The 27117-nt window shown below is 47.6% G+C and overlaps 6 protein-coding genes across 6 annotated transcripts; 2 read left to right on the top strand and 4 right to left on the bottom strand.

The window, feature by feature from the left end:
* Positions 1-194: 194 nt before the first annotated feature.
* On the top strand, positions 195-791 carry CTRU02_202904 (uncharacterized protein; the record flags this gene model as incomplete). The annotated part of the gene is made up of 1 exon (XM_036731236.1): positions 195-791. The coding sequence occupies one exon, from the start codon at positions 195-197 to the stop codon at positions 789-791; it is 597 nt and encodes a 198-aa protein (XP_036577105.1).
* Positions 792-972: 181 nt separating this feature from the next.
* CTRU02_202903 (3-ketoacyl-ketothiolase) lies at positions 973-2463 on the bottom strand (the record flags this gene model as incomplete). Its single annotated transcript, XM_036731235.1, has 4 exons — positions 973-1400; positions 1462-2038; positions 2105-2285; positions 2399-2463. 4 exons carry the CDS (start codon positions 2461-2463, stop codon positions 973-975), a joined length of 1251 nt encoding a protein of 416 aa, XP_036577104.1.
* Positions 2464-3543: 1080 nt separating this feature from the next.
* Positions 3544-4573, bottom strand: CTRU02_202902 (f5 8 type c domain protein; the record flags this gene model as incomplete). Its single annotated transcript, XM_036731234.2, has 2 exons — positions 3544-3895; positions 3960-4573. 2 exons carry the CDS (start codon positions 4571-4573, stop codon positions 3544-3546), a joined length of 966 nt encoding a protein of 321 aa, XP_036577103.2.
* A 4830-nt stretch (positions 4574-9403) lies between these two features.
* Positions 9404-10003, top strand: CTRU02_202901 (uncharacterized protein; the record flags this gene model as incomplete). Its single annotated transcript, XM_036731232.1, has 1 exon — positions 9404-10003. One exon carries the CDS (start codon positions 9404-9406, stop codon positions 10001-10003), a length of 600 nt encoding a protein of 199 aa, XP_036577101.1.
* Positions 10004-15272: 5269 nt separating this feature from the next.
* On the bottom strand, positions 15273-15629 carry CTRU02_202900 (uncharacterized protein; the record flags this gene model as incomplete). Its single annotated transcript, XM_036731231.1, has 1 exon — positions 15273-15629. The coding sequence occupies one exon, from the start codon at positions 15627-15629 to the stop codon at positions 15273-15275; it is 357 nt and encodes a 118-aa protein (XP_036577100.1).
* A 6136-nt stretch (positions 15630-21765) lies between these two features.
* Positions 21766-22854, bottom strand: CTRU02_202899 (uncharacterized protein; the record flags this gene model as incomplete). The annotated part of the gene is made up of 1 exon (XM_036731228.1): positions 21766-22854. The coding sequence occupies one exon, from the start codon at positions 22852-22854 to the stop codon at positions 21766-21768; it is 1089 nt and encodes a 362-aa protein (XP_036577097.1).
* Between the last annotated feature and the right edge of the window lie 4263 nt (positions 22855-27117).

Here is a 27117-nt window from a genome sequence, read left to right as displayed (position 1 = left end):
ATTCATCGTCACAAAAAGGCCCTCAAGCACATAAATACAAGGCCGACACGCCCTTCCAAAGATGTCTCTTCTTCGCAAGCTACTCACCATCAGATCCTGGCAATCTGGGAATACCAAAGCTCAGGGGGCAAGCAGTCTTCACAACAGCTTATGCCTCGTGGAAACCCTCTACTCGTTACAATATAAATCACAAAATGTCCGCACTCAGTAAACTCCTCACGTGGGTCGTCGCCCTGGCCGTCGTCTCCGTCGTCACCGCATCTGGGAACAATATCCCGGAAATGGTCCCCCGAACTTTGACCAGTGCAGACGGAACCATCTCGACGATCCTCGTCAACCGCAAGCTCCAGTACACACGGGGCTCGGAGGGAACGCGGCCAGTCCGCCTGACGAAGCGCTTCCCGTTCTCCGCCGGCAGGGACGAGTGGTGCGGCGAGGTAGCCCAGGACCCCGCCACGAACTACTCGCCGTCGGCGCCTTCGGCCGCGGACTGCAAGGCCATCGTCAGATCCCTGGACAACGAGAACGGCTTCTGGACGCTGCAGCCCGGCGACTTTGGTAGCGACGGCTGGGCTCACATTGTGAGCTCGGGCACGTGCAGCTTCGCGGTGAGGCATACCGACCCCGGCAGCGCGGGGAACCAGGTGATAATCGGCACGAACGACGTTCGATTCTACACGAACAGGTACGCGGTGCTGGAGAAGGACGGGAAGCTGGGGTTGCAAGCGATGGTTCAGTGCTACAACGATCAGAGGATGCTGAGCATAATTTGGGGATTAGTTCACAGCTGAAGGGGGCTGTTTCTCAATAAGACCAAGACGCTGTGCTGGAGTGACGGACCTGGAAAGCCATCACTCACTGGCACGGTAGCTACATCGAGACACTAAACCAGATGGCCAAAAATAAATAAAATAAAAATCATACGCTCATTTTCATTCTCTTAATTTCTCATACAATGGCCCAACAGAGACATTACACCACCTCGTTGACGAAAAGTCCTGCCATTCCCTGGCCTGTACCAATGCACATGCTAGTCAAAAGAATCTTCTTCTTCGTTCTGCGGAGCTCACTCAAACCGGTAACGATCTGTCTTGCGCCCGTGGCGCCGAGAGGGTGACCCAGAGCGACGGCACCGCCGCGGGGGTTCATCTTGGCCCAGTCAACGCCGAGCTTGTCACGGCAGTAGACGGCCATGCTGGAGAAAGCCTCGTTGATCTCGACAACGTCAATGTCGGCCAGGGACAGGTTGTACTGCGCCAAGAGCTTGGGAATGGCGACAGACGGGCCGATACCCATGATGCGGGGTGCCAGGCCGGCGACGGTGGAGCCAACGTACTTGGCCAGGATGGGCTGGCCGAGCTTGACGGCGGTAGAACGCTTCATGAGCAGAACAGCGGCGGCTGAAAATATATCAGTATGGAAATCCCAGCGGCTAAAAGTTGACATGACGGCAGAACTCACCTCCATCGGTAACCTGGCTGGAGTTGCCTCCCGTGCTGGTAGGACCCCATTGAGGGAACGCAGCGCGAATCTTGCCCAGGCTCTCGGCAGTGGTACCAGGTCGGATACCCTCGTCCTTGGTAAGTGTGACCTCCTTCTTCTCTCCGTCCGGTCCAACAATCTTGGTCTTGATGGGCACAATCTCGTCGTCAAACAGACCAGCATTCTGTGCCCTCTCGGCCCTCTGGAAACTTTCAGCTGCATACTTGTCCATCTCGTCACGGCTAATGTTGAAGTCGCGCGACACGTTCTCCGAGGTCCAACCCATGGGCTGCATGCAGTCGGCAGACTCCTGCGATTGGCTAACGACGTCCTCGTCGAAGGGCTTGTCAAGGGCATCGCCGCCGACGCTCATGCTCTCGGCGCCGAGGGCGATACCGACCTCGATCGAGCCGCTGGCAATAGAATTGGCGATATCGGCGGTGGCCAGAAGGCCAGAGGAGCAAAATCGGTTCACGGCAGAGGCGCCGGCGGTGTTGGGGAAGCCTGCAGCGAGGGCGGCGGCGCGAAGCTTGTATGCGGCCTTGCCATCGGAGACCTGGGAGCAAGACAGTCAGCGGGAATTGCAACAGACAGTGGGTTTCAAGGACGGGTTGTTACGCACATTTCCCATGCACACATCCTCTACCAAGGCAGGGTCAATCTTGGATCGCTCGCGAACCTCCTTGAGTAAGGCATAGACCATGTACTCAAGGCTGGTATCCTTGAAACCACCCTTCTTGGCCTTGGTCAAAGGAGTTCGAATGGCTAATGTGATGACGATGTCGTCGGGGTTCTTGGATTGACTGTGCAGAACGTATTGTCAGTTTCGTTTCTGGTGGTCAGGGACAGCTGTGTTGAAACGCCGAAAGATATCCGGTACTTGTCAGTGGCAAATCACATGGCAGTACCAACGTACATTTGGTTGATGGCGCTACCTGGGGCCAGGTGCTTCACAATGGAACCAATTCGCTCGAGGGCCATGATTGCTGATGATGGGAAAGATGATACGGTTCAAGGACGAAGGGATGCGACAAATGGTAGAGGAAATGGAGAAGAAAGGAGAGTGAACAACTAAGAAATAAGCTCGAGAGTTTCGTTGTCGGTCATGAGAGGAGGGGGGGAGACCGGTAAAGTAGACAATGGCTTGCGTCGGGGTTGCCTTGGCTGCCGGCAATGGTGTCGGGTTCGGGCCTCCAGGTCTGCCCCAGCCCCTAACGTAGAGTTCCATGGCCCATCCAGTGGTTGTGGGGGAGGCAACTGGACCGAGGCATCTCGGCCAACAAATCGGCCCAGTAACAATGCAGTGCACTGAGTAATGGGGGGGTTCCGTGGAGTCTGGGGTACAGTAGCGCCGTCGGCGATGAATGTTAGTGCAGACCACAGAAGGACACCTATTTTCTTAACAACAATCATTCGTGGTACCCGAACCCCATCTTCTCCCAAGGTTCTTGTCCATCGGTTCATCTGCCTCGTCGGTTCCCGGTCATGCCGACCTGACAGCCCTGTCATTTTGCGCTACCTAGATGATTTGCTGTTGGCCCATCAGATGACATCTTGGGTCAGATCTGAGTTCACGACCACGTTGGCTCCCAAAGCCAAAAGATGGAAAATACAGAGCAAATATCAGAATGAAATAAAAATAAAGTGGCCCAGCCCAAGTGATTACAATTGTCTCAAGTCTCGATACAGAAGGCCGCAGTGATGATTGGGGAAAAGCTTGGACATGGAACAACTATTTGAGGGTAATCCGTTACTTTTGTTCATTCATTCTCATCTTCTAACAAGATTCGTGACATCTATCCAATCCCTTTGGGACCAGTGCTTGATACTCTGTCAAGCTATATCGTGTGCTCGATTCATTCGTCTATGACCCAATCCAAACAGAAAAAACATTAGAAATATGTAAATGCTTTTGGGGATCATTCTTCCCCTATATCCGTCTATATGGTAGGTGTTTATGTCCTCAAGAATGGGGCTGGTTCCCATATCAGCTTCCAACTTGGCATCGCGATCAAGCTGACACCACATGAGGTGCCGCCAAGCTCACAACGCTTCATTACTTTAAAAGCCAAGAGCAATAGCTGCAGAAACGACAGTTGCTGTCATTGCAACAAGAAGTGGCGCTTTCTCCCGCACACCAGCGCTCATATTACCGGACTGGGGTTTCACTCCGGTGCTGCTGAAACCCAGGTACCAGGAACCAATGTCTGTCAGCTTGCCGTCATTGTTGAGGAATGATGCGTTGGGACCGACGTTGCTCGTCTTGGAGCGGAAAGCACCAAAGTAAGTGTAGCGTTCAATGTAATCGATACGGTCAAAGTACTCGGCGCTCATCGTGTAGTACTCCTGGGTGGCTGCGAGTTCCTGGTGGGCATAGGCGTATTCAGTAACCCAAATCTTGGCGTCCGGAAAGCTGTAATATCTGTCAGCAAAACTTGTCCATGGCGTAGGCACATCACACAGGACAGGAAACGTACTTGGCTCTACGTTCGCCAATATGGCTGGCCAGACCGCCAAAGTTGTCGTACCAATGCACGGGAAGGAAGTCATAAGTGCAGTTCTTCTTCTCTCCATCCTTACTAATCAGCTGGGAACAGTTGCCCAAGAACTGGTGCAACCACGGCAGACCACCAGGAGCACCAGTGCAAGCGGGCAGACCGAGCTTGATACCCATCTCTCCTAAAGGAATGAAGTTGGCAACCCAGGCCTTGGCGGCAATGGCAGGTGCAATATCGCTACCGCCGTACTGTGTCGGACCATCGGGCTCGTTGAAGCCTAGAACATGGGTAATGTTGATTTTCTTGTCCTGAATCAGACCCTTTACGGCTTTCAAAAAGGTAGTGTCTTCTGGGTTGGACGAGACACCCCACATCATGGGCACGAACTCGAACTCGGACTGTGGCTTGGAAGAGTAGGCCGGGCTGGGAATCTCCTGGTAGTTGTAGTACCAGGTTAGGTCAGAACCGGTCTGAACCCAGATTTTGTTGTCCTCGGGCCAGTTGGCATTGGGAGTGAAGACAAGGCCGCGTTTTGAAGACCTTGTCTGGGCGGCCACGAGGGGCAAGAGGGCCAGGAAGAATGTGGAGAGCATCATGGGCGGTTGCTGTGGGCGGATGAGACGGGGTACCGGCAACTGGGGGCGGATCGGGTCGGATCGAATTCGAGGGTCCTCCTGGTCAAATCCGGAGACGTCGATCACGGCGACGGGGTTCCGGTTCTCGCAGGATGCTGCGACGAAGGTGCTGTGAAATGTCTCTGTGCGATACTACACGGCTGATAAGATGAAGGCAGGATCCCAGATTTGGTATTCGGCGATTCGGCGACAGGTATTCGGCGATTCGGCGACAGGTATTCAAACTGGCGACAATGGAACGACTGTGGACCGTGGGCGACAAACTTGGTCGAGGCACAAAAGCAATAAGAAAAACGAGCGACTAGGATAGAGATGAATGCTTAAAGAAGCATGCCCTCACGTCCAAAGCGAATGAATTGGCAAGATGGAAACGGACCAAAATGGGAGGCAAAGGAGCACGTAAGAGGGGGGAAGCAGAAGGAGGAAACAAAAGAATAATGTTTGTTTAATGTCTCAGGCAAGGGACAGGACAGGACGGGATAATCTTAGCTTGGCTGTTCCTCATCGCGCCAGGAGGAGGCAAAGGGGAGCGAAGGGGACCCATCCAGTTGGTTATGACTGGCGTTGGCGCTGGCGCTGGCGTTGGTGCTGGTGCTGGTGCTATCGCTGATGCCGCTGGTGTAGGCTGTGCTGCAAATTGGTAGCGAGGTGGCTCTCAACTAGGGAGGTGCGGCAGCCATCCTTCCCGGTTTGGGTAGCAGCAGCTCAGCCCGGCAGCATTCAAAATTGCTGAAAATTCGCTTGCTTTCCAGCCAATGGGTAATCAGTAGTGCCAATAAACACCCAGTTTTTGCCAAGATGGCTGGGCGTTCGCTGTGGCCGGACTTGCAGATACCTGCCTTGGGTACTCCGTGCCTGGCTCACCACTCACCTACACATGTGGCAGTACTTTGTTCCAAGAAACGGTACCTCGATTAGACGGCCGCCTTTGTTCACCGGTCTTGGCACTGCCACCTGAACTGATTGCATCGTGGGATGGTGTTCTTCCAAGGCTTGGACAGACATACTTGGCAATCTCAGCATGTCTGATCAACGAGGTAAGGGATGGCACAATGCCAAGCCAACCATCCCTCTGATGACTTTGTTTATGGTATATGCTTCTAAAAATCTAATATGAAATTGCATGTGGTTATTCACTGCCTGTAAAAGTTGATCAGCGAACATGTTGTTTGATGGACATGAGGAAGAAAACCCATCGAGTATTGAAAAAAAAGAAAAAAAGGCAACCTAATGAAAGACGCGATGTTCTTGCCTCGTGGAATACGACGTGGGACGTGGGATGGGGCGGTGGCCCCTGCGTCGCTCGCCGAGCGCCACTCAATCAAAACCTCTTGTGGGTCTGGTGGATCTGGACCCGCAGGTTAAACTTAATCAAGCGTGGTCTTCCCTTGCCCTCCCGGATCCGGCTCCGTCGGCTGCAAAGCTCCTTCTCTGGTCTCCAGCCTTCCTGCTATGTCTCCTTGATTGAGCACCAAATATGGAGTACCTGCACTATTGAATGCGCCAGGAACACCAGGATGGTACGTACTATTGCCGTCTTTCCTTCTTTCCCATCAATTTGCAACATAAGAAATGGAAAAGTGAAGGAGAGGGTAAAGGAAACAATGTGGACAGCCCCGGACCGTCATTCTTGCCTGTCGTCTCACTCTCCCTTTTGGCCCCCCCTGAGAGCCGCATACACCTCATCCGAACACGATGTGCAGCTTCACACCTTTTACTCCCTAGAATCGTCCCTACCGTTGCAACGGCTTTTTCTTCAGCGCAAAATCTAGAGCAAGGGATGAGTCGTTTCGAGACTCTGTTGGCATTTACTTGCTGTTGGTCGTCTATTCCCTTACCACCTACAAGCCCACGTACCTCTTACAGAACCACATCTCATACATTGACTGCTGCATGCATACGAAGTATCAGCTTCCGATAAGGACTAGTTGACGAACAACTAATCAAGACAGCTGTCACAACAACCATGCTACTGGCACTCTTATCGACCGTTCTTACTCACCTTGTCCCCAAAACCCCATCTAACATACCACCACTATGGCTGATTCTGGCAACACATGTCGCTGATAGCGATGATAAACTTGGCAAAAGTTACTCGTTCATGCTCTTTCTCGGAGATGTCACGCCCTGGCGAATCGCCTTGTTCCCAATCGCAGGCCTCCTTCCATCGTTTGTTCTCAGTGCCCTCCCCATTATCAAGGGATCCCCCTGGCTCTTTCTAGTGCTAACAACCAAGGATGCTTCAAACAAGAGGTCCTGGGTATCCAATTCTTTCCTTTATATTGCAGCTCTGCTTCTTTTTCTTCCATACAGCTTAAAGTCCTTGTCCGGCTCTCAGAAATGATGTCTTATATTTGACACCTATCTTTGATCCCACCCTTACTTGTTCCTTTCCCCTACACTATCGCCCAGCATTTTTCAGCATCTCGCGCCAGAACAAGTGAAGAATATCTTCAGTGCCTCGTAGTGGAAGTCTTTGCAGTTCTTGACGTCTTCAAACGCCCTACACCTGTCTGGGTTTTAGGCAGTTACGAATCCACACTATGATTTCTGGTATAGGGGAGTAAAGTCGTACCAGCAAACCCGGAAATTCTATTCAAAATCTCAGATCTAGATCCTTGAGTTTACTTGTGTTACCAGATCCATGCCTGGAACATCGAATTCAACCTTGACAAAGCGGAGAGCCGTGACTTGGACCATCCAGGCCAATAAGCCTTCTACCCAACAGAAAAAGAGGCCAGTGTGTTGCAGGCGTTTAAACAGAATAGACTGCGTGTTAAGACGGTTAGGGCGCCTGAGGACGACGGGGTATCCGCTGTACATCTCGCATGATCCAGCGGAAGCTTTTAGTCCTAGGTGTTTCGCGTTCTCAGTTAGGAATCCCATGAACCAGATGTCGCAATATGCTAGCAGGCAAAGCTTGCTAGCGAAACCCAGATAACAACCCTCCCAATCATGGGTGATTCGTCATACAATTGTGGATGAGGCAGCGCAAGATGTTTGGATTTTTCTGATCCTTGTGATTGAGGAAAGGGAACATGAACGATAAAAAAGCCCGCCTTTTTGGGTGTATTAAGTGACCTTGTCGCCGAGGAGACAAGGTATTGGGGTACATAGAACGTCTGCGACAAGATGGCCTTGGCCTTAACGGACAACTCAATTCCATTCGTCTTCCCATTGCTAATGCCTTTACTTGGGAAACAATCCCTCGGCAGCACCTGTCACTCGTTTTCTGATGACAGGTTTGGTTGCGTATCGACAGTTCTTTCCCCCTCCGCTGTCGCGTTAACCTGGGACGCCGAATTCACAAAGGCTTTTGCTGAGCGGCTGGATATCGCGAAGAGACATTAGAAACAGTTATGACAGGATCCCTTCTTCTGTCGAGAATGCATGCGAAGTCACTTCCTTCAGCAGTATGGCCATGTTACGGAATGTATCGCCCCTATCGGTTATTAGCGTTTACCACATCAAAAACACTGACATCGACGACAAAAAGGCCTTGGTCAATGATCTTGTCAGACGAGTTGTCCAAAAGGCAATATCTCAAATAAAAACAAGGCAATGTCTTGTCGACGAGTTCGCGACATTGCGCAACGTGGCTGAAAGTCAAGGGGTTCTCCTCGATGAGCAAGATGAGATACCCAACCTGCAAGGGGCAGTGAGAAGCGCCTCGGTTGATCTGAGATTTGACGCCCGCTGGATCGCCGAGCGCCATGTCAGACACCTTATCCACCACGGTGGTCTCGCCGCAAACAAGTCTGTCAGGTACCACTTCCTCCCTAAAACTCGGTGGATAAATATGATTTCCCAGACACTTGCGGATGGATGGTTCTTGCCGGAAACAACCGTACTACAACCCGATTTCATGAAATTACCCTAAGCATCGAGCTTGATCATACCCAAGGCAATGAAGATGAAGACAACTTCCCGTCATCACTCCAAACCGTAAAAGTCGGCCTGAAAAACGCGTACACAACGGGATGCATTGGCATGCCCATGTCGGTGCAGACAGTTCGCCGACCGAAAAACGCGCTTCACATATTGCTCTTACCATGTGCGTAGTTAAGTCAAGATCTTTTAACATAACACTAATTTTAACCGCCTCATTCTAACTTACAGTATAGTCTTCCGGATCGGGCTGTCTAACTAGAAGCCTTACACGAGGATATGAAACTAAGGTTTAAGAGCTAAGCACATTGCTGTCCTGGCATACCTTAGCATAGCTTTTGCCGAGCTGTTAGCATCGAGGACTCTAAAAGAAGGGTAATAGAAACAATAGCAAAGAAAGAAGCATCCCTCTTCGTCAGGAACAGATGAATTTAACATGTTCCTCTTCTCATTCTTATATTCCATTTCCCCACGAGATGCGTTTTCGCTATACGCAGGTTCAAGGGACTGTAGGGCCTTGTGCCACAATAATTTCCTTGGTTGGGCTCTGGGTTGGGTAATATCGGGAGACCCCAACCACCGGAATTACAGGCGGGCTGCTTTCAAGCAAAAAAAATGACCCGCGCATCAGCTTTAACACCTCATAGCCCTGTCCCAGTAATTATCGTATGTATCAACGCCTGTTTGCGCCTTGCATACGCACTTCCTTCTGTGCTTTCTTTGTAAATCACATATCTATCTCCTAAGATCAATCTTTCGTATTCCACAAAACGGCCCTTTCTCTACGATAACTTCTTAACCCAGGCAAACATCTACAACTACCTTCCTACAAACATGGAGCGCGACACCTACAGTGCCCGCACGCTCGAATAGCTCCCTACCCATCCCAGCCAATACGGTATGCAGGCCTTCCGACATACCTGCCTTAATATGATCAGCACTGGCATTCACAAATGGGGTTTCGTTATTTACCGCTGCACATACGAAGACGATGAACTCTGGAACCGCTACCTGGCGCAGCTCAAGAGCTTTTATCACGCCGACCTACTTGAAAAGCGACGCGCCGAGCTGCTGGAGCAGTATCTAAGCTGGGATATTATCGAGGACCGTGCTACTCTCGAAAATGCCTCAAGGCTTGAAGTTAGGAAACACTTTAATCGATGGGTTACGGAGCAGAATGTCCCTACGCTCCCAGCCAAGGCCTTACAAACATGCTCCCCATCCAGCTACCCCGCTTCAAATACTGTGTATACGTCGACAAGGATTGCCTTAATACCCTCCTTCAGTTCCAGGAGGCAAACGACGGTACAGCATTATTTGCAGAGCTCCTACCGCCGATGGTTTTCGCTCTCATTGATCGAACCTGGACACTGGATGGCACTAATGATAGTGATATTCGCGATGACGAGACTGAGCACGAAGAGGATGAAAGCGAAGAGAATGAAAGCGAAGAGGACGAGGAAGAAGAAGATGAAGATAAAGGTGGCTATCCCTTATTGACGATAGCGATCACAAGTATGTTGGGTGGATGTACTGCAATGCTATTTATGTGGGGACTCTATATGATTCCCTTCAACAAGGGGTTTTAGGCGGCCACGTATCCTACCACCGCCCACCGTCCATCTACCCTGAGGACTCAAGATCAATGCCTACTTCTCAGTGAGCAGGCACCACCTCAGTCAAAATTGTAGTATGGGGATTGAATGGTTGTTAAGTAGCAAGATGGACACCCGACTAAGCTCCGATACTGCCAGATCTACGGCTTCTTCTTGTGTGGCGGCACCTTTGTGTCTCCTCTTTAATTTCTTAGCATTGCTATCATGGCGGTAATGGCAGATGTGTTTGGTGGTGCCTGGCGGGAGAAGGGAAGCAAATCGGCGTTCCATCTCGTCTATCATGAAGCCCACCCAATTGCGGTTCTCTCAGCTGCGTGCTCATACCAAGCCTCACTAACCTCCATGATAAGTACTTCGAGGGTCGCAAACTCTGTGACCAACGACGCAAGAGTTCGACTTGCGTCAAACAGATTCTTTCGGTTGTCCTGGACTATGGGTAACATGTCAGGATGATTTAGATAGTTCCATACCGCGATTAGTTATAAAAGACATGCTAACATCAAACTTGCGCTGATATCTCTGGCCTTGATGTTGGCAAGAACATTCTCAAGTGATCCTCTGGAAATATCCGTTCTACGCAGTCATATTACCTGCCAACGTCCCCACTCGCCAGCGTTCCGCTTTCACTTATCGAAAATGTCGTTTATTTCGAAGATATTTCCCTTCATACAATTCAGTTTCCTGCCGCAGAGAAGAATAGGCTTTGATTTTCAGAAGAAATAACCTGTTCAAATAATCAGCCTTGTGTTTTAAAGACGTTTTTACTGTTGCCTAACTTCAGGAGGGGTCAGGGTAGTTGACATGCTCACATCTGCGTTGTGCTCCGCGCCGAGCCATTCTCCTATCTGTGCGTTCGACGCACTGGATTGCGTTCAGTCACAAGACTGTCAGGATTGTTGCAGCCAACGGCTTGCCTGTACAGCATCACATGGAGAAGGTGGCGCGGTGAAGAACATCGAAGTCGTTGAGACTAATACCTCTGACGCAAACCTCGTCCTCAAGGTAAGGGTTGCTTATCGGTCTTGAAGCTTTGGTGGTTAAACGACCCCCTACCCATGCGTCGAACCCTTTTTATCTCGTTGTGATAGCTTTTTTATGGCAGGGCCGGATTCGCTGACAATGAGAACATTCTTGCACCCTACCTTGATCCTGATATTCCCATCCCGGGTCTGTAGGATCTATAGTCCAAGTGTTTTTGTATTTATTCTATAGATCTTGTCAGTAAACTTTACTGCGTTGATCAAAAAAGGTGTTATTGGTTTCCACGTGAAGCTCCAAAGCCACCTGCTATTACTATGTACACTTGATAACTCATGTGTTCAAGGACTAATATCCCAGCGTTATGCATTGCACCTTCCTCTCTTGCACTACCACGGCAAAAAAATGCGCGACAGTGGCGACAGTGGCGACATGGGAAGCCTTGCTAGAGTAAGAATTACAGGAGTGTTGATCTCTAGTTGTAAAGATGGTCATAACCAACCTAAGTAACCTTGCCGTTTAATGCAATCTGGGCTAGGAATTAATGTTAGTCACGCCATATCGCTGCAGATACATCGCGTCCTTGAGGCCACTCCCTTTTTGACTCAAACGCCCACGAAAATGGTTGTATCACTTTGACACAAGCCAATTCAACCTCAATGACTTATGTTCCTTGAATGATCTCATATTTAGTTTGCTTTTCGAGCATCTTCAGAAGTAGGATTGACAGGACTCTCATGGTTGATGCTCCTAAGCTTCAGACCCAGACCATCGTTGTCATCCCGTAAAGCCACCTGCTGCTGTTTGCTCGCCACGTCCATCCAAGCCAAGTGGGTGGAATCGCCTCCCTGCTCCCGCATTGGCTGATCGAACCCGTGATAAAGAAACGGCAACAGAGACGTCTTCCATGTAGGCAAATTCCGCGTTCGCCAAATGGCGAACAAGAGAAGATAGATACTCATGGCAAGCATACCGCCAAGATACAAGACAAACACCCATTTAACAACGTAGTACTGGTCGGTGCCCACTTCTCCTGATGCACGGTTTGGGGAAGCAATCCGAATTTTGTCTCCCATGTATATTGATACGTTAGACAGTAGGTCCTTCAATGTCTTATGTAAAGGAGTCTCTGCCGAGCTTTCAACGTTTCTTCTCCATGCCCATAGGAACATGTCCAAAGCTAAGTTGGTTGAATAATGGCTCTTGGTACCGTTTGGCAGTCCTTCTTCATAGACATAACCTCCAAGAAACCGTTTCATAAACTGACGAAGTCCCTCGTGAGCGACAGAAGACGCCTTATATCGACAACTATTGCTGGAATTCCTCGTATCGCCATTGTTCTCGTTTTTATTATCGTTGTCGTTGTTATTGTTATGGTTGTTGCATGGTCCTTCCAAGACGATATCTTCGCCGCCGATATCTGATGGTTCCACCGCTGCTGTATGGTTTTTAAAGCGCTGCACTGCTGTAATGTTGGCAGACCCAGAGACATTGAGGGCGTTGTAGATGATTTCGGCACTCGATCGCACTTGCCAAAATATAATGCATTCTACGGCTTCTATTTGTCGCTCTAGGTTGTATTGAACGATAGCTGCCAAGTGAACGATTAACCCCGGGTTGTTAGCGAAGGACGTGCTGAATGTGCTATTTTCTGGTAACTTGTGGCTTGGCTTCATATGAACTGAAGCGGGAACAAAGGAAGCTGAGCCGTTCGAATGATTTGCAAGAACACGATTGCTGATGTTGGCTTGGTTGGAATAGACAAAGCCTTCAGAATCGATAGCGGGATGTACACCTTGGCATTCATATCCAATATTCAGCGAAGTGACATTGTGCCATCGGCAAATACCCGTGGAACAGGTGATTGGCATGGTGAGAGATTTTTCGGTTTGGCCCGGTGCAAAATTGGAAGACCATGCAGCGATAATAGCCGCCTGCATTCCAGGTTCCGCTGTCGGAAGGTTAGAGTCAGTTCCATTATAAAAGTCACTGTATGGAAAGATTGAATTCGGGAAACGACGACTTTTAGTATGCCAAGAGATGTCTTGACCTTGAGTGATTGTGTTCTGGGTCGACGAAGACAAATACAAGGAAGCAAGAAAGAAGACGCAACCCAGTGACATGTTTAGTGAATGACTGAGCATCTTCGAATTAGTGATGACGTCTTGCGACTGCCGGCCGAAAGCAACTTATTCAACTCACAATCTGTAATTTGAAAAAAGAAGTCTAACAGATCCAGCTATTCCGCGAGATGCAGCATCAAATGCTTGTAAGTTGGCCACCGGTTTGGGCGAGTGCTGCAGGAAGTGGTGCCATTTGAGCTGACCCATTGCCGCAGCGACAAGGTATGTCATGCATAGCTTCATGGCCGTGTTTAACTGCGCAACTACAGATTGTAGTGTCTTGAACGGCGAGTGGGCGGATTCGAACCAGTAATGATCGTCCATAATCATGTGATCGTAATGTTTCAAAAGCCACAAGTAGATGCTGAAAAGGATAAGACTGATAGCCATAGTGACCAACTCTAAAGTCCACCATCCGTTGGCAAACCTGGTAACTGTTGAAATCCTCCTATCTACCTGCTGATAGGAGGTGCCTGAAGGAGATGATGAGCGAGCTTTGGGTGACATGGCTGGCTTGTTGACACCAGGCTCTAATTTCTTGACAGCCTCTGGAAAAGGCGTTGGCTTTTCGCCTACCCCGGAACTCATATCGCCGTCTTTAATCTATGTCATCCAAATTGATGTCTATGTGTAGAACGGGAAATGGAGGACATAACAAGATATGATTCCCTGAAGCTTCATCCAAGTTTGAAATGATATCAATGCAAAACAGCTGACTTGGCCGTGTCTGCTAGATTGCTCTGAAACTCGCGGTCAAAGGTATGCATGGAAGCAAAGATCCTGATCTGTCCGTAGTTAGTTATAGATAATTAATATCAGAAGACTTCAGCCACTGACTCAGATAATCATTAAGCAAGATGTGTACAACTACTTTAAGAATAGAGGCTTACCCTTACTCTAACTTAGTTATTTGAACAGTATAACGATTTGCAGTTCAAAGGCTTCTATCCTGATTCTTAGTATTTGACTACCAGCATGCCTCGTCGGAGATGCCAGGATTTATAGTGAAAAACTAATAACAGCTTCGAATTAATCCTTTTGCGGCGTGTCTCAGCCCATGTCTTAGAAACTAACATTACATAAGACCAGCTTACATAGCACTCTAAAGATTGGGGTTAGAAACTTACCCAAAATCAGCTATTTTTTGAATGTATGTGAGCAGTAAATGCTAATTACTGACAACTAATCTGGAGAAGATCAGGACCAAAGAGGCGATGATCATAATGCGCTATCAGGTGAAAGGACTCAAGAAAGGCCTTGTACTTAACCGCACAAGAATAGAGGCTACACCAATCGCACATTCTATGACCTAAATGCTCTGCAACCCTCATCACAGTGCTGCTTGCGGTAATGGTGGCTACCACTGAATCAAATTTAAAGATCTATGTTCTGGGAAAGGCACAAACAGGGTGCATTAACAGAAGCCTGGGAAAGGAACACAACTATTAGCTAGATACGAAGCTTGGCTCCGCTGAGGCGCTCCCTAATCTAGTTGGTAACTTGGGAACAGCGGCGGACCAATGCCTTGGTTCAACGCTAGCAAGATTGAGCTTAGACTGACGTGTTCAGCCAGGATGGGAATAACGCGACCGCCTATAAGTTGGAGTAGTTGATCTGAAAAAGAAAAAAAAGAAAAAAAGCGACCCGCAATGTGTTCACCGAGAACGGTTTTGACAGTCATATGTATTAGCAATGTAGACTGCAAGGAGAGCGGTTACAAACTAGTTGCCTTCCTATACTATGGCATCTTAATCAAAATATTACCAGTTGCCATTTCAAAGTTAAGTATGCATACCATTGTAAAGATGAGTTTGTCAATCATAACTAATTATGCCGAGAATATGAGGATTTTGGGGCATATAATGCCGACAAAACCCGTTTCCTAATTGTCACTACATATCGGTTTAATCTGAAAGTATAATAGTCCCTGAGCTAAATTATTACTAGTCTGATGTTGAGTCTTCCACCCTCCACGTTTGCTCTACTGCGATAGATATGTGTAACTGCTGTGACTTGGAGAGTACTGTTTGGATGAATGTTGTGAAAAGTTGTCTAGCAGCTGGCCTTTCCAACTATGACATTGAAGTTCTCAGTATCAAACTGCTGGCCTCTGAAGTACCACCAACCCGGTTCGGGGTAGGAGCATCCACGAATGGGGCACTGGCCGGCCCAGACATATTCCTTGCATTGGGAAAAGATGCTGTAGACATAGTCGGGGATGTTGCCGCACCGACGGTTGACTTGCACTGTCTTGTCGTTGCAAAGCCAGATACCGGCACCGTTGGAGCAGGACACACGAGCGCACACGCGGGGGCCAGGGGGAACGGCACAGTTGGCGTTGGCGATACTGTAGAGGTAGTTAATCTCCCCTTTCCATTTCTGCCCAGGAGGAGCAGTCAAATACTCCATGAACAGGGCCCGCCGAATTGATTCTGAAGCATATTGGAAGGAAGAAAAGCTGTCCTCAGTTTCAACTCCGACACAAATCTACGTGTGCCTGTAGATATTTCTTACATGCTACATCCCCTCTGTCATTGGGATAATTGTCAGAGAACCTGGGGTATGTTCTCGAGTGCTTTAAAAGTGAGTTCTTTGGCATTTGACAGATATCCTTGGTGGGCGTCATGTTACTACAGCTGATTGATATCTAATGTCACAAATATGGCCGACCGATATGGCTGCGTCTGATGTCAACCTCAGGTCAAGTGGAGCTCTGGCTGGGCTGTCCTGTCAGTCGTCAACTAGAGCTATAAATAACTGTAGTGTCATAGTTAACATTTTAACTGTGAGCCAGGGCTTTCGTGACTTTCATTGGGAGAGAATTCTAAACAATGAATCATGTTGTTGAAAAATGGCGTCTTAGGTTAACACTTAAAGGGCTGACCCCTGAGAAGGTATATGATTCCTATGGTGTGATTGATAGGAGATAGTGATATAACAAATGATATATCGTAACCGTATTATAACAACTAGTAACAGAAAAGGGCTGCATCAAGTTGTGATCGACAGCATTTGTAGTTTCTACCCGGACATTTCTCTTTTCCATCATCGTAGTTACAATATCCGTGGTCTCCTGGCAGATAGTATTTGCCACACTGTTCTAGTCAGACATCTACTGAGAGTGAAAATTTGTTTTTATTTTACTTACATCGACATCCACGCAATTATCTGGAGGGGCCTTGCAGTACTGTGCTAAAGCTGTAGTAGCGAAAATGAAAGTTAAGAACCTCATTGTGGTACGTCTAGATGCTTGTTACGCGATGGGCAGGATTGAATGATTAGAAATGAATAGAGAGAAAACTGGCTTAGGACAGACTATTGAAAAGGGCTCTCAAAGGTGGTATTTATGTCCAGTTCTTGCTCAAACTAAGTACTATCTGCTCTGACTTATATACTAGTATTGCAACAGAAATGCAAATAAAGTGTCCGTGAAGTATTATATTAAGTCTTTAATTTATTAAAGTTTGGTCTAATGTAAGGAAACGCCAAAGGACATGACTCGCATCAGAGTGAACATCGTGATGAAGGCACAGTCGGTGCGAGCCGCAATATTGCCTTATTGGCAATTGCGGGCAACCTGCTTGTTACGTCAGAGTTCCCTAAGGAATACTTCGTAGATACTAGGCAGTCAATGTTCAGGCGGCCGGGCGCTAAGCAAATATGACGATGGGACCGTTGGAAGAAACGGCGCAGGAACCGAAATGGACCTGAATCAAGATATGAACGACATTGACTGTAGCAGGAACGGACACAGCGGGCGACACGAAGCGAAAGTATATTGAGAGTGGTGGAAGTCAAGATAGCAGAGCGATACTCTGAAAGCCTTTATAGTTGCTCTGCGACACCCACAAAGAATTCCAATGATTGAGAGAGCGCTCGAGCAGCAGATGGAGGTATTAAAGAGACAGGAAGAGATAACACGCGAATTCAGTGTCAAGATAGAAGAAAATGCGTAGGAGAGGAACGAACACCCTGAAAATTCCCTTCAAGATCAAGCTGGCACGCAAACATATTGAGACTTGCAACAAACGCAATATGCTGCCTGTCTCTGTCCTACGCCGACGTCGCGATCAGCCACTCTTCTCAACCAACACATTTGGCAACTTTCATCGTTCAAAACGACGCTTTCTAGTTTCTCTAGCACGAAAAACATGTCTCATACCGAAGGCGAAGTAATTGATCACGCAGTACCCCAACCCGAATGACATCTGTGGATCAGATACTGCCGAGAGAAGAGATGCGAAATAGGCATTTTAAGGTGGGAACCAAGCATCTCAGGAACTTAGTCTCCGTCAGCATTGCCGCAGAAACGAATAAGGGGTATACGATGGAGAAGCAAGTGGCTAAGACAAACCTGGGACGAGGTGTCCAGGTCCTAGGCAGCGACATTTACCTTCATCAAGAATACCGACGAAAGTGACCAGACAATAGTAGCGTACACCTGTGTGCGGAAAAACGACGCCCACATTGCAAAGATAGCACGGCTCACCGTTGTCTTCGGATGGAACAAGCTAGAAAGAAGCCAGGCAGGGGTGCAGTGGCTGCCAAGTTGCCCGCTGACCAAGCGTGTCGCAAAGATTCCCTGCCACGGCCTAGGGAACTCAGCTACAAGTATAGTAGTGACGTTCCCTTTTACAACAAGCATAAACTACCATGTAGTTCACACAAGGGTTGTTGCATGGCTGTAACTGGAATGTATACGCGGCCTTGGGTATGGAAGTAATGCAAAGAGGAGGGACCTATTGCGACAGAGTTTGTAGAGTTGTGAAAAGTTTGAGTTGAAAAAGGAAAAAGGTTAAAATTAGTAGTTTGCATGAAATAGTAAAAGTCAGCCGATTCGGCAAATTGGAAACTCTATTCTTAGCACGTTTTCCACTCTTGGGCAGTGCGCGTGGATGAGTGTTCCCGATTAGATGCCTCGCTTGCCTAATTTTGAGACGGCATGCCCAAGTACAATGTGCCTGATTGAGGGCCGGTCCGTCTTTAAACCTTCCGATATCAGATAAAAGATCATACAAAAAGAATCTGCCTGGCATATCAGTAACCCAAGGTACCCTTGCGTGCTGATATGTGGCCAACGCCTCTATCGTGAGCACTCTTGATCGGAATGCCAACAATGACCATTCCTGGCTTTATTCTCTTACATCGATTGTGGAACCAAGTTCTGTCTACTTGATTCGTATATAAGTACTACGCCGAGCAGTTGCAAGTTACGCCTTCAGCGAAAGCTCAGTCCCGCAAACAGCATTAATCACTACGACTATATCAAGTCTTCGTAAGGAAATGATAAAATTGGTATTTCGCTGGAACGTTTTTGTTATTGCTAGACCACTCGTTTCTCTCTTATGTCTTTGATTTAAAATGGAGCGACTATAGTAGGCCCTAGACCTAATGTTTCTCTGCCGAGCTGCTCGGGAATTTTCAGGGATTATACCCAGTGCACTGGAGGTTTTCATGTACTTCGTAGCAAGAATCATGAATAAGAGCATCACCCCTCATACACACTTTTTTTGAGATCGTTAACTGAGTAGCGAACAGCTTTTATTGTTTCTTTCGCATATGTCTTACGATGCAACTAGTTAATTAGAGACATCATTTTTCTTGGTTTTCCGGTCCATGGTTGCGAAGTGGCACTCTGTCTCCTAGGTGCGCTACCTACCTATAATTTGGGTGGTTTGTGCGAGTAGGGTGTGTTGTTGTTTTTTATTTATTGGCAGCCGCGGCCTTAGCACCTGTTTGAATAGGAAAGACAGTTTATCTTAATTATAATTATTTATGTCTGGAAATGAACTTGCCCTAAACCCTAGAAAACGAAAAGGGGGAGTGTTTGATTATATAGATGCCGAATACTGGTGCATCTAACTACATACCTAAACAGGTGATGTCAAGCAAGAAACTACTATATACATAGGCGGGTAAGAATGATCTCATCTGGTAGTTTTGTTTTTTCTCGTCGACTTACAACCTGCGAGGATCTATCGCGGGAAGGAAAGCCGAATGTTCTAGGGCAATTTTCGACACTTGATAGAAGCCTCTACATAGCCATGTTATCCGCCCTGCTGCTTCCCAGAATATCTATATGTCTCCATGGGTTCTATAGAAAGATCTTGGCCAGTCATGGAGACTGTAACGCCTGGTAGTCCTCCGTGTTTCAAAGTGTTCGCTTCTTGTCTCATTGCTTCTGATCCGTGATCATTTAAGCTGTTGACTCTTTCCCCCTCTACAGGTTCACTCACCGACGATAGAGCTGTGCGACCCACGCGGGAGAACAGGGACCGCATCGCACGTGTTTTGGCATGGGCTGGGGAACTGATCCATACTTCTTCTCCCTTGACCTCGTCCCCACAAGGGACATGGCCATCTCCCAGCAGCGTGGGCTGCATGTTTAAGTAAATCGTTCCCAGCTTTTGGCTGGGATTTCGAAGACTTGGTGAAAGAATCCTATGTATTTCGGGCTTTCTTGTTATACCACTCCCAGCCTTTGCGATGGATATTGTCTTGCGCGGAACGGTTAAGGCCGTTCATATCGCGGAAATAGTAAATATTAAGATAGACGTTGTTCGTTGCGGTCTTATTACCCAACCAACTGCTTATCGATTATAAGCCGAACTCCGTGGCGCGGGCTTTGAGCTTTTCGTGCATGGCTCTAAAGTAATTGCTGAGTTTCATGAGAAGCCGGTCCAGCTAGTCAGAATTGAAACCCAAAAGTGGTTCGATTTCGGTGGAGAGTTAACCTTACATTTGAACTACTGACATACTGATGACGGTGAGTGCGCTCGTTTGATGGGGCAAAAACAGAAGTAAGGGACATCCTACAACAATGAGATTGAAGTCTGGGATAGAGTAAATGGTGTAAACGGTCAACTAATAACTCATACTGTTTTAACAAGACTCGGTAGCCGTAATACAAGGACATTAGCTCATTTTTGAGGAATCTTCGCAAACAATAAAAGCCCGGAATCCTCTTCATCACAGAAAGAGAGGTCAAACCCCTCCATTTCCGACGAAAAGGTAAGCTCATCGTGCAGGAGCACTGCCACTCAAGCATACCACTTTCTGCCTGTCTTCTCTCCCTCGGTCTCAGGATGCATTGAAACATCCAAGAGATTGTGAGCGTGGGTCGAAGGTCGACTTGTCACTCTGTAGTCTTTAGCTTCCGACTCTGAAGCGATTGGCCTAAGATGAACAAGATTTATGACATTTAGCGTTTTACATCACGGAGGCTTTGCAACTCCGACTAGCTTAGAATGCTAAATTGATTAGTTGCGACATATTGGTTTCCAAACTAGATGATTACTATCCCAGAGTTTACCTTCTCCATGACGTTTGCGACAGTTCGACAGGCCGATAGTCAATTGCTTATCCTCGGCTGAGATATGTTCACTAATCCTACAAAACTTAATATATGCACGCCGACTACCTCCAAAAATATCTTTTACAAAGTAGATGAATCCATCGAAACGCTCATTCAAGCCTCAAGCGATGTGGTGTCTTCCATTGTTGTTGTTCAGCCGCAAACGAAACGCCGGCCTAGTTCTTTAGTCGAATCCGCCATGTCATCGCTCTACTCAAATATCGTAGAATGCCAGAGCATGCGCACATAAATCCAGTTCGAAGAAAGAATGTCATTTTCTCGAAAAAGAAAAGAAAAAAGTTACTTTAAGCAACGAGAACAACCTAAAGGCATAAGAGACAAACCTATGCATTTGCATCTGTCTCATCGCAGTTACCGCTAGTTTCCGCTAGAGAATCAGCCATAACGTGGACAGCGAGCTGAAATGCTGTTGAAACCACGCCATAAGCACCCCCGCTAAGCCAATTTCAGCTGGGAATATGCACACAGTCGCCATAATATGGTCGCAAAGGACCATGTCATACGTCGTACGACAAATCGTTTCCAATCGCCTCTGTTAAGCCAATTGCTGTGTTTCCAAGGGTTAATATACATCTGTGGCTTCGTCGCTAAAGACTAAAACACACATTTTATAAGGACATAACGTCTACGTCCTAAGGTGTTTAGTAGGAGTGCATAGGTTGGAGCAAAGTTTAACGGATCGTCGTATTGAAAACATTTGTAACGCATCATTTTCAGACTGTTGACTTTGGTCACACAGTGTTTCTCCTGGTCGTGGAGCCGCCCTATCAATGCTTGTTTGGCTGCCAAAGAAGGCATATGCTGTGATTCCAACCTAAATTGAGAGATATCCAAGGGCCAGATTAGTAGTTGTGTGATGTTCTAGTGAATTTAGCAGTAGCATTGAGAAATTAGAGCCACTGCAGTGCCGGGTCTGAGGCTGTTTCCGCTCGTGTCGAACATTACGAAACCTTTAGAGGAAACCAGCCCAATCAAGGGAAAATGAGCGTTTTTTTTTCTAGGCGTTCTATTTCAACTTTGACTACTTAAAGCGCTTTGCACGACATTTGAAGGCTTATGATTACTTGATTGCCCTAAGGTCAAATTGCGTCCTGAAAAAGACCCTGTAGAATTGAACAGCGAGGTAGAATAACCGGAATTTCGGTTCCTAATCCCTACTTAAGTTCTTGTTCAGAGCAGCGGATGCTCCAAAACGAGCTTGCCAAACCGTCCCAAAACAGCAATCTTATGAATCTGTTCCAAAGCGTCTTCAGCACGGCCTTTGAATACCTCCACAGAAGGCATGACGAATCCGTTACCGTAATTCTCAACACTCCATAGCAACGCCGCCCTCATCCTCTTAAAATCCTCTGGCCGGGCTGGCACCGTCACGGTAGGCTTTCCAGGGAAATTCATCTTGGACTCTCTGTCGGCACACGCGAAAATGAACTTGAAACGTTTGTCGGGCTGCGGAATAACGGATATGAAGGTCGCCTTGTCCGATTCCTCAACACATGCTGCCATCTGCGCTGCCGAGCTTGGCTCCTGCTCCGTGCCGGGATAGCCGGCGCAATCGGCCGCATAAGCGATTGGGCCTGCTTTTAGCTCTCCCACTACAGCCTTTATTTGTCCAGCAACATCGGAGCTGTTGTAGTCAAAGCAGTAGGTCGCGCCCAGCTTCTTGAGAAGTTCATGTCGTTTGGGGGACGCAGTGACGAGGATGGGATGTGCGCCACTTGCACGTGCAAGTTGAATCATGGCGATGCCGACACTAGTCGCCCCGCCCCAAACGAGGAGCGGACCAGACCTGAATCCTTCGATGTGTTTTCCGCTGGGGAGGGAGTAACCGGTTTTGCTGTAAATTCCATCGGCAGCGGTCATCAAGATGGTTGTCAGAGAAGCGGCCTCGACCGAGGTCATATTCTTGGGTACTTTGAAAGTGAGTTCTTCGGGATTAGACAGATACTCTTGGTGGGCGCCATGTTTCCATAGCTGTCCCACACCGAAAGGCGTAAAGCCGGCAACGAGATCGCCGATTTTGTACTCCGAATTTTCGTTGGCCTTGACCACATGACCGCAAAAATCATATCCAAGGATAGTAGAGTTGATCCCTAGGAGAGGGGCGTGTTTAACGTCGGCTGGGTTGACGCCTGAGTACAGCACCTTGACGATCAATTCGCCTTCTACCAGCTCTGGAACTGGGACGAAACGAAGAACTTTGAATTCGTTGTTTTGGTCCACAAAGAGAGCCGGTGCAGTGGAAGTGGTTGGCAAACTCATTGTTAATTCGTTAATGAAGACGGGGCTGGAGAGTAAGGATAAATAATGGAAGATCAAGATAATGTCTAATGAAGTCTATAGTCTCTTAGAAGCAATCTACAAAACACAGCTTAGGCATTCCTTAAATATGTTTTGTAGACCTTCTAAGACTGTAACGACTTCTATAACTTCTCCGCCGCTTCGGCGTCCGATAGCCCCATATACGCAGGGATTCGGACATCTCTGAGTCCGCCTTTCACTCAAGACAATCCGCTTTAGGGGAATCCCTGAGTAGGTGCAATCGCTGTTTCCCAGTGCTTATTGAAAATCTAGTAAAAAAAAAAAAAAAAGAGAAAAAAAGCCACATTTGATTATGGCTGTTAAGGTGGCAGCTCTGATGATGAGTAGTAATGAAGAAGTGGCGCACGATAGCTTGGTGCATTGCTAGGTATGTAATGGGCTCCGGGCCGGAAGCAAATAGATACCAAACATTTGTTGGCTTTGGTAATAAATATCATGCTAACAACCGAATCCCATTTTAAACTTTCTAATGCGCACTATTGCTGTAGTTGGAATTCCGGGTTGAAGTGGCTCTATGACCGCCCAGTTGCCGGTTTGCCGGCGACCCAGGCCTCAGTAAAGTGAATGACCACCCCGCAACCGATAACTGAAAATATTATATCTCTCCCATTCACTTCAATACACTCTTCTACAGATTGTTCTTCAACGGCCAATGTGTTGATTTACTGTACTGAATCGCTCTACTTACGCCCCTTTGAGTATCTTACGAAAGTAACATGCCCTCTAGTCAAGCAAGTTCTCAAAGCGCTCAAGGTTTCACCGCCAATTTCGGACGGCATATTACTGGCTCCAACAGTGGGTGCCTGCATGTCCCTTAGTATGGAATAGACCGTCACAAAATTTTTGCGTCTATCACCAGCACTAGATCAACTTGAGAAGTGGCTTGACTCTGATTGGGATATTCCATCAGTTGCCAACCTACGTGATTTTGGATTATACTCAGTCTAACTCAGAACATGTGCTTTCCTGATACTCTATGCGAAGAACTTGCAGACAATGAATCATATTGGCCTATTCCTCCCTTGGCGAAAAATAGCGTCTTAGTCGGCACTCGGGTGGTTAACCGTTGCAGGTTTATAATGTTTTTATATGGCGCACTTGATAGGAGCTAATGATAGAACAGATAATGCGTTGTAGATCTTATTATAATGTCTAGTAGCAATAAGGGGCTGCATCAAGCTGTGATCGGCAGCATGTCAGGCGAGTACCGGGGCATTTAGGTTTTCCGTCGTCGCGGAAACAAAGCCCGTGAGGTCCTGGGGGATACCAATCGTTGCACTATTCTCGTTAGGCGTCTGCTGGGAATGAACATTTTATTTTACTCACGTTAAGCACCTGGCAGCCTGACGGAGGGGGCTTACAGTACTGCGCCAAGGTTGTGGTAGCGAATATGATAGTGATAAGCCTCATTGTAGTACGTCTCGAAGTTTGTTATTGGCGGGCAGGATTTGTAGGTATACGATGGGTGAAATAGGGGAATTTGTGATGCGTTACTCAAAAGGGTTCGATAATGATGGGTTTTTATGGTCTTGTCCAGTTCAACTTATAGACTAAGTATTAGTTGCTTTAAGTTACCGACTGAAATTAAAACATAAACTCAAATAGATTGTCTGAGGAGTATTAAATGAAGTGTTCAATGTACATCGGTTTCGCATCTTGTAAAAAACTTGTGAAGGGCATGACTCGTTGATATTACGTTGAACACCGTTATGCCAGTACAGCCGGTACAAGTCGCATTGTTACTGGGTAACGGCAGGCAAGCCTATTGAGCAAGGCTTCCCTTAAGAAAGCTTCGTAAACGTCTAGACAGACAATGTTCATCCGGCCGTTCGCAAAGCAAACTAACATGGAGTCTGATCTGCAATGTGCTACCTTATCTCTTCTCGGCGCTGACATTGCGTGATCAGCTTGCCGACTCAACTACGCATCATCTAAATGCTATCATCGTTTAAGACGACACTGTCTAGCTTTTCTGACAACTGATACAGCACGGGTAATGCGCCTCACGCCGATGCGCATCGGCGTCGCCTGCAAGATTGAGGAGGGGAATACGATAGTGAAGCAAGTGGCTGAAACAAACTTGGCATGGGGTGCTGGGTCATCTACGATGGCATCTTCCTATTAGAGCGGTTAACATCTATCGATTAGAATGCTTGATGATAGCGGAAATATCCAGATTAGTAGTGGAAACCTTTGCGCGGGAGAACGACGCCCAAATTGCGAAGATCGGATGGCTCCGTTGTGAAAGTTAAAATGTAATATATTAGCACAAGCTAGAAACTTGGCTAGGAGGCACAGGCTACTGTATTGCTGGCTGACCATGCCGTCGCAAACCTTCACTGTTGCAGCCTCCTTCCATAGAAACGGCGTCCCCCTCTACAGCCAGCATAAGTTTGGACTTAATTCACACCTAGGTTGTATGACTTGAAGTGAAATGAATCTTCGGACCTGCATGTGAATGGAATGCATAAGGGGAAGCATCAGGGCCAAAAAATAGAAGAATATAAAAGTATGACTAGTTTTTGTTAAATTCTGACTCAAACAGAGTTTTCTCCTTTAAACTAACATGGACTATCATGAACCGCCGGTCAGGCGGTGCACCTATATTGTGAAACTCTATTGCAAATTTTCAGGTTTAGGATAGTGCGCATGATCAAGCGTTCTTGAATGTTCGCTCGCCCTTCTTGACGTTACACACTTAGGTCTTTATGCTGGACTAAGTTTCGACGCTGCTTTGAATTAGTGAAGGAAGGTTCTGGTTTGGTATCTAATGACGTTAGACACTCTTGCTTTTGCTAATATGTACCCAGTGCCTACTGCCTGAGCACTCCCTCACGGCAATGTCAACACTAATGGATCCGAGCTAATCTTTCAAGTGCGAGTGTCAAAAGTAGCTCCACCTTCTTGATTCGTACATAGCTAGATGCAAATCAAGTATTTGGCGAAGGCTAATAACCTATGAAGAGAATTGGCTACCAGGCCTTAACACCAAACCTTAAGAATGTAGTAAGCGGGGGTAAATAGAATGATACACATTCAGTTGGTACTTGATTGCGCAAGTGTGCGGTGGACAAAGGTGGGAAGCAAATGCTTAAAAAGAAGATTAGGCTCAGGGCAGGGGTCCACTCGACCACGTGTGAGCACGGCTTGTGGGGCGAAGACATGAAGCCATCACGACCTCTATATAAATATTTCAAAAAGTTTGAAGTTAAAGCTACACCATCGCGACCTAATTGGAAGGCAAGCAAGTGTTATAGACCTGGCCTTAGTACACAAGATTATGACGTGATTAAAGATTGTATAAACCAGAGAACGGACTCGCCGATACCAATACATGCTGTACCATTGCTTGATTGGTTGGGAGACCGTGTGAGCTACAACCAGCCGGGAGGGCAGTGAAATTCGTGATGCTGCCGACAGTAGCAGTAGCTAATGCTAGCCAGAAGATCGCCTTGGACGCCATGGCAAACGCCTGCAAAGCCTATGGAATGAGGTGCAAGAGCCCAAAGTATCCAGCAAACTTCGAACGACCTCTTTCTTCTTAACGCCTAAGGCTGTCTTGGCAAGCACCAGAACATTTCGAGACCCCCAGTATATGACTGAGAATCTGTCGAACGGAGCAAATATTGTGATAGTCGAAATTACGAGTTGAAGTGGCTCCTAAGTGGCCATCCAAGTGACGAGTAGACCGGAAGGGATATATCTTCCCAACCACTTCAACCCGTACCCTACGAGAAATTCTAACACATACACAAGAATAGGAGACAACTTTACCCCCATGTTAGGGATCCCACCTAACGGAAACCCCCCGTGAGCCCAGCAACAAGCCCACAATGCTCACGATATTTCCTGACCCGTGTCGTTTGATTCACTCCCCAGTGGGTTGTTATAACGCCCTGCACGCTTATTAGATCCCTAGTTTCCACTCTACGATCTTGTTGCCTAAATTTTCGAGAGGAGGGCCGGGCCGTCTCGGGGCACGAGTATTAACGCTGCTGTGCCGCAGATGAAAGTAACGCCTTGTTGGAAAGTGGCATGGGGATGGAGTTGCATCCTCGCCAAGACTGTTCATCTCCCAATGGTTCAAACTAACACCCTCATATAAGCCCACCATCCGTGCCTGCAGCCTGCATTCGGTCACCTAGCTGGATAGGGGGGGGGGGGGGATCAGCGTATAATGTGTGGATTCTGGAGGTTGCAGCT

This window comes from Colletotrichum truncatum (assembly GCF_014235925.2).
Source record: "Colletotrichum truncatum strain CMES1059 chromosome Unknown Contig_0001, whole genome shotgun sequence".
Lineage (NCBI taxonomy): Eukaryota > Fungi > Ascomycota > Sordariomycetes > Glomerellales > Glomerellaceae > Colletotrichum > Colletotrichum truncatum.
This window is presented reverse-complemented; position numbering and strand designations above follow the sequence as displayed.